At 46.4% G+C, this 7,067-nt stretch overlaps 1 protein-coding gene across 1 annotated transcript in view; it reads right to left on the bottom strand.

Annotated features, from left to right (window-relative positions):
- LOC107554778 (dihydrolipoyllysine-residue succinyltransferase component of 2-oxoglutarate dehydrogenase complex, mitochondrial-like) overlaps nt 1–2,707 on the bottom strand; it is a gene marked incomplete at its 5' end in the record, with an annotated part of 26,207 nt that extends 23,500 nt beyond the window's left edge. Inside the window, 2 exons of the mRNA XM_016237386.1 lie at nt 2,487–2,542; nt 2,617–2,707. Coding sequence (XP_016092872.1) covers nt 2,487–2,542; nt 2,617–2,707 — 147 coding nt within the window. The remainder of the gene's footprint in view (nt 1–2,486; nt 2,543–2,616) is intronic.
- Nucleotides 2,708–7,067: the final 4,360 nt, after the last annotated feature.

A 7,067-nucleotide genomic window follows, 5' to 3' on the forward strand; every position in this document is an offset into this window, starting at 1 on the left:
CTCTCACACACACGCTCTCTCTCTCTCTCTCACACACACGCTCTCTCTCTCTCTCTCACACACACGCTCTCTCTCTCTCTCTCACACACACGCTCTCTCTCTCTCTCTCACACACACGCTCTCTCTCTCTCTCTCACACACACGCTCTCTCTCTCTCTCTCACACACACGCTCTCTCTCTCTCTCTCACACACACGCTCTCTCTCTCTCTCTCACACACACGCTCTCTCTCTCTCTCTCACACACACGCTCTCTCTCTCTCTCTCACACACACGCTCTCTCTCTCTCTCTCACACACACGCTCTCTCTCTCTCTCTCACACACACGCTCTCTCTCTCTCTCTCACACACACGCTCTCTCTCTCTCTCTCACACACACGCTCTCTCTCTCTCTCTCACACACACGCTCTCTCTCTCTCTCTCACACACACGCTCTCTCTCTCTCTCTCACACACACGCTCTCTCTCTCTCTCTCACACACACGCTCTCTCTCTCTCTCTCACACACACGCTCTCTCTCTCTCTCTCACACACACGCTCTCTCTCTCTCACACACACACACACACACACACACACACACATGTAGCACCTAACAAACGCAGCAGAGGTTTTTAAGGATTTCGCTCGGGCTACAACTACTAATTCAAAAAACTGCAAATAAACAAATAATGGGAAAAAAGTATTTTTATTATAATTGACTAGTCAGAACATCAATCAGAAGAGGAGGACGACAAACATTTATCAAAACAATATTGTTAAACATCAAATTTCTGTTTAAAATGAACCATAACTGAAACTTGAAGTAAATATATCAGCACAAATTATGTTTGTATATTAACTTTCTATATGGTACATACTATTCGGTTAAGGTCATCCAGGTATTTTTCACCAACTGTTTTTTGAATACTATGAATTTAGATATTCAACTCTTTTTGTGTACTGTTTTTCACATACTGTATAATATGGATGTCAATTTCAGATGCGGCGACATTGTTCCTGCAGATACCCTCTAGCTGTGCTCAAACTGAAGGTTTTTAGGTACATTTTTGTACACGTTTGGAATAGAATATGTAGACTTAAATTGTGCACACTGTTATTTTGAGCACACTGGGCATGAAAATGTGATTAATCAATTTAGAGAACAATTATTACTTAAACCCTATTTAGCCAACTACTTGTCAGATTAAACTGCATACATTTCCAAAATCGAGTTTTGATCCACAAACTAAACCCAAGGTCTTACATCCTTGAGGTTCAATAACAATTCAGTCCAGTGTTCGGGATGATCTTAAGGAGGCCCTGTTGTATTAGACCGATTTAGCGTCATGTTCACCAGACGAGTTTCTTAGGGGTAGCTGAAATAGGACACGTTCTCGCTATCAAAAACAGCCAGGTGTCCAGAGACATGTTATTAAAGGTTGAACTATTTTTAGCTTGACACATTTTAATGCAATGCTCAAACAGTGAGATGCTACTAGGGCTGTCAAAATGACTGAAAAACTAAATTCGAATTTTCTACTTAAATATTATCAAAATTCTAATTATATTCCAATTTAAAAGGCATAATTTCAGTTAGGGGGGAAAAAAGCTTTTGGCTTGTCTCCTGAGGCCACAAGAGGGCGCATCGAGCAAAATATTACTAATGCACGTTTCTTCAAAGCATAATAAAATAACATGACTATCTTTGAAAAAAGTGCATAATGTTCAAAATAATGTTTATAAACCATATATAATTAATAAAGTTGCTTAAACAATTAGAAAAAAAAACAGCACAATGCATGTATGTATAGTTTAATACAAAGGACCGAAAACCAATCACAAAGAGTAGGCTACTTTCTTCATTTAAAAACATGAGATACAGCGGGATGGGAAAACCGCCATAACGTCTTTAGACATGTTTTTTAAAAGTTGAACTTACATTAATTTCTAAACATGCGGCTCTCTTGTGCGAGACGCGAGTGCAACGCTGATAGATATCCCTCTAGAAAATGTGATAAATATGTGTTCTGTGTGAACGGCTTGGTTTCAGTTTTGACGTAAACAACATTATCTCTGCATTGATGTTCTCTTTTTCCACAATATTTTGAATGAACAACGCAGCAGCGCCGCATCTAGTGGCTTCAACTGTATAGACTAACAAAAGCATTCAAATGCAACGACACTTACATCGTCATCGCATCTCGTGCGCTGCTGATAAGGCTGCCTGACGGCTGACGCAGACCTTAAATTACTTTGACATTTTTTTTTTAAAATGTGAATTTCGAATATTCGTCGAATTCAAAAAAACATTTCGAATTTTAATTCGACGAATATATTCGAAATTCAAATTTTTTTTTACAGCCCTAGATGCTACACAATGGCCAAAGACGCGCGTCTGATGATCGTGCACACAGATCAACAATTAAACTCCAAGTTACAACTTTCAGCCTTGAAAAGTTACAGTATTTATAGAAATCCCTGATTAAGATAAAAAAAAGTGTGCTTCTTACCTTATCGGTCTCAATTTCACAGACGACCTCATCTTCAGAGACTGTGTCTCCAACAGCTAAAGACACACAGAACAGGGTTAACGGGGTCCAATGGGGCGAGACGTCTGTCCTGCACACCTGATGAACTTACCTTTCTCCCACCTGACGTCTCCCTCTGTGACAGACTCGGCAAACGCTGGTGTTTTCACTGTAATAACTTCATTCCCTGCAATCGCAGAAGACAGTTAATGTGGAAGTTGTGTGCTGTGCAACTGTAGACAGGTGTTAACCAACAGAGAGCGCTCTAGAGTGTTTACACCACTGAATCGGGTTTCAGGAAGGTATATCTAAGTAAAGAAAATGTAAGGACTAAATCGAAGGGAACACAGTAAGTTCTATAAATGTCTAAATGAGCTGCATCAGCAACACCTCAAATTTTAAAAATACAACTTGCAACAGATGTCCATTAAATTTTATTCATTTTAGAAAAGACCATTTTGATCACACTGTAAAAAAAGTGAATGTTCTTTCTCAGTATTTTTGTCTTTTTTCCAGGGCAAACGTCTAACGATTCTTAAACCAAGATGCCTTTACTGGAGAAGCAAAATCACAAAAGTCGTCTTGTTTTCTGAGAAATCGATCAAAATGAAGAGTGATTAAAACAATAACAAATATCTGCCAATGGGGTCAGAAAAATCAACATGATTCCAATGGAAAAAAGTTTTCATAACCTATTCATAGATACTGTATATGTTCTTATTCAAAATGTTCAAACTCGCTTCAATTCTGGGAAATTGAACAAGGCTTTAATCTTTATTTTGCATCTGAAATAAATGTATCTTGATTTAAGTTATGTTTAGAAATTTGTACAGGAAAACAAGACAAAAAATACTGGGGAAGATATTTTTTTGCAGTGTATGCATCATTTAATGCCATGACTTCATGAAGAATTTGTGCTCCAAGAAGACTATATAAAGACTTTTTAAGGCCTTATGCAAATGAATACTTTTTAAGATCAGCAGAAACCCAGCTGAAGACATGATCAAACAAAATACCAAATATAGAAAAGTAGAAAGGAAACTTGTTTAATTGCTAACTGATTTTTTTTGTCTCTGCAGTCCGCAGTGTACACATGCATGCATTTTACAATTAAAGTTTTAAGTTTACACAGAAACTACTCTCTTTTTCCAATGTTTGTTCAAGTACTTTCAATTTGATGAAATGCTACACATATTTTATTACATAGAGAGTTGTATTAACACACACGCGCGCACACACACACACACACACACACACACTCTCATGCACACTCGCTCACTCACACACACGCACACTCTCTCTCACACACACTCTCACGCACATGCACTCACGCACACGCACACTCGCTCGCTCACTCACTCACACACACGCACACACAAACTCTCTCTCACACACACTCTCACGCACACTCACTCACTCACACGCACTCTCACTCGCACGCACACACACACACACACACTCACTCTCACGCACTCACTCACTTGCACGCACACACACACACAGACATACACACACACACACGCACTCTCACGCACACACACACTCTCTCACTCACACACACACGCACTCTCACTCACACGCACTCTCACTCACACGCACTCTCACTCACACGCACTCTCACTCACACGCACTCTCACTCACACGCACTCTCACTCACACGCACTCTCACTCACACGCACTCTCACTCACACGCACTCTCACTCACACGCACTCTCACTCACACGCACTCTCACTCACACGCACTCTCACTCACACGCACTCTCACTCACACGCACTCTCACTCACACGCACTCTCACTCACACGCACTCTCACTCACACGCACTCTCACTCACACGCACTCTCACTCACACGCACTCTCACTCACACGCACTCTCACTCACACGCACTCTCACTCACACGCACTCTCACTCACACGCACTCTCACTCACACGCACTCTCACTCACACGCACTCTCACTCACACGCACTCTCACTCACACGCACTCTCACTCACACGCACTCTCACTCACACGCACTCTCACTCACACGCACTCTCACTCACACGCACTCTCACTCACACGCACTCTCACTCACACGCACTCTCACTCACACGCACTCTCACTCACACGCACTCTCACTCACACGCACTCTCACTCACACGCACTCTCACTCACACGCACTCTCACTCACACGCACTCTCACTCACACGCACTCTCACTCACACGCACTCTCACTCACACGCACTCTCACTCACACGCACTCTCACTCACACGCACTCTCACTCACACGCACTCTCACTCACACGCACTCTCACTCACACGCACTCTCACTCACACGCACTCTCACTCACACGCACTCTCACTCACACGCACTCTCACTCACACGCACTCTCACTCACACGCACTCTCACTCACACGCACTCTCACTCACACGCACTCTCACTCACACGCACTCTCACTCACACGCACTCTCACTCACACGCACTCTCACTCACACGCACTCTCACTCACACGCACTCTCACTCACACGCACTCTCACTCACACGCACTCTCACTCACACGCACTCTCACTCACACGCACTCTCACTCACACGCACTCTCACTCACACGCACTCTCACTCACACGCACTCTCACTCACACGCACTCTCACTCACACGCACTCTCACTCACACGCACTCTCACTCACACGCACTCTCACTCACACGCACTCTCACTCACACGCACTCTCACTCACACGCACTCTCACTCACACGCACTCTCACTCACACGCACTCTCACTCACACGCACTCTCACTCACACGCACTCTCACTCACACGCACTCTCACTCACACGCACTCTCACTCACACGCACTCTCACTCACACGCACTCTCACTCACACGCACTCTCACTCACACGCACTCTCACTCACACGCACTCTCACTCACACGCACTCTCACTCACACGCACTCTCACTCACACGCACTCTCACTCACACGCACTCTCACTCACACGCACTCTCACTCACACGCACTCTCACTCACACGCACTCTCACTCACACGCACTCTCACTCACACGCACTCTCACTCACACGCACTCTCACTCACACGCACTCTCACTCACACGCACTCTCACTCACACGCACTCTCACTCACACGCACTCTCACTCACACGCACTCTCACTCACACGCACTCTCACTCACACGCACTCTCACTCACACGCACTCTCACTCACACGCACTCTCACTCACACGCACTCTCACTCACACGCACTCTCACTCACACGCACTCTCACTCACACGCACTCTCACTCACACGCACTCTCACTCACACGCACTCTCACTCACACGCACTCTCACTCACACGCACTCTCACTCACACGCACTCTCACTCACACGCACTCTCACTCACACGCACTCTCACTCACACGCACTCTCACTCACACGCACTCTCACTCACACGCACTCTCACTCACACGCACTCTCACTCACACGCACTCTCACTCACACGCACTCTCACTCACACGCACTCTCACTCACACGCACTCTCACTCACACGCACTCTCACTCACACGCACTCTCACTCACACGCACTCTCACTCACACGCACTCTCACTCACACGCACTCTCACTCACACGCACTCTCACTCACACGCACTCTCACTCACACGCACTCTCACTCACACGCACTCTCACTCACACGCACTCTCACTCACACGCACTCTCACTCACACGCACTCTCACTCACACGCACTCTCACTCACACGCACTCTCACTCACACGCACTCTCACTCACACGCACTCTCACTCACACGCACTCTCACTCACACGCACTCTCACTCACACGCACTCTCACTCACACGCACTCTCACTCACACGCACTCTCACTCACACGCACTCTCACTCACACGCACTCTCACTCACACGCACTCTCACTCACACGCACTCTCACTCACACGCACTCTCACTCACACGCACTCTCACTCACACGCACTCTCACTCACACGCACTCTCACTCACACGCACTCTCACTCACACGCACTCTCACTCACACGCACTCTCACTCACACGCACTCTCACTCACACGCACTCTCACTCACACGCACTCTCACTCACACGCACTCTCACTCACACGCACTCTCACTCACACGCACTCTCACTCACACGCACTCTCACTCACACGCACTCTCACTCACACGCACTCTCACTCACACGCACTCTCACTCACACGCACTCTCACTCACACGCACTCTCACTCACACGCACTCTCACTCACACGCACTCTCACTCACACGCACTCTCACTCACACGCACTCTCACTCACACGCACTCTCACTCACACGCACTCTCACTCACACGCACTCTCACTCACACGCACTCTCACTCACACGCACTCTCACTCACACGCACTCTCACTCACACGCACTCTCACGCACACACACACTCTCTCACTCACACACACATGCACACTCACTCTCACTCACACACACACTCACTCTCACTCACACGCACTCACTCGCACGCACTCACACTCACGCACACACACACGCACACTCACTCTCTCTCACTCACACACACACTCACTCTCACACACACACACGCACAC

This window comes from Sinocyclocheilus grahami, unplaced genomic scaffold (genome assembly GCF_001515645.1).
Source record: "Sinocyclocheilus grahami isolate Dianchi unplaced genomic scaffold, SAMN03320097.WGS_v1.1 scaffold513.1, whole genome shotgun sequence".
Classification (NCBI taxonomy): Eukaryota; Metazoa; Chordata; class Actinopteri; order Cypriniformes; family Cyprinidae; genus Sinocyclocheilus; species Sinocyclocheilus grahami.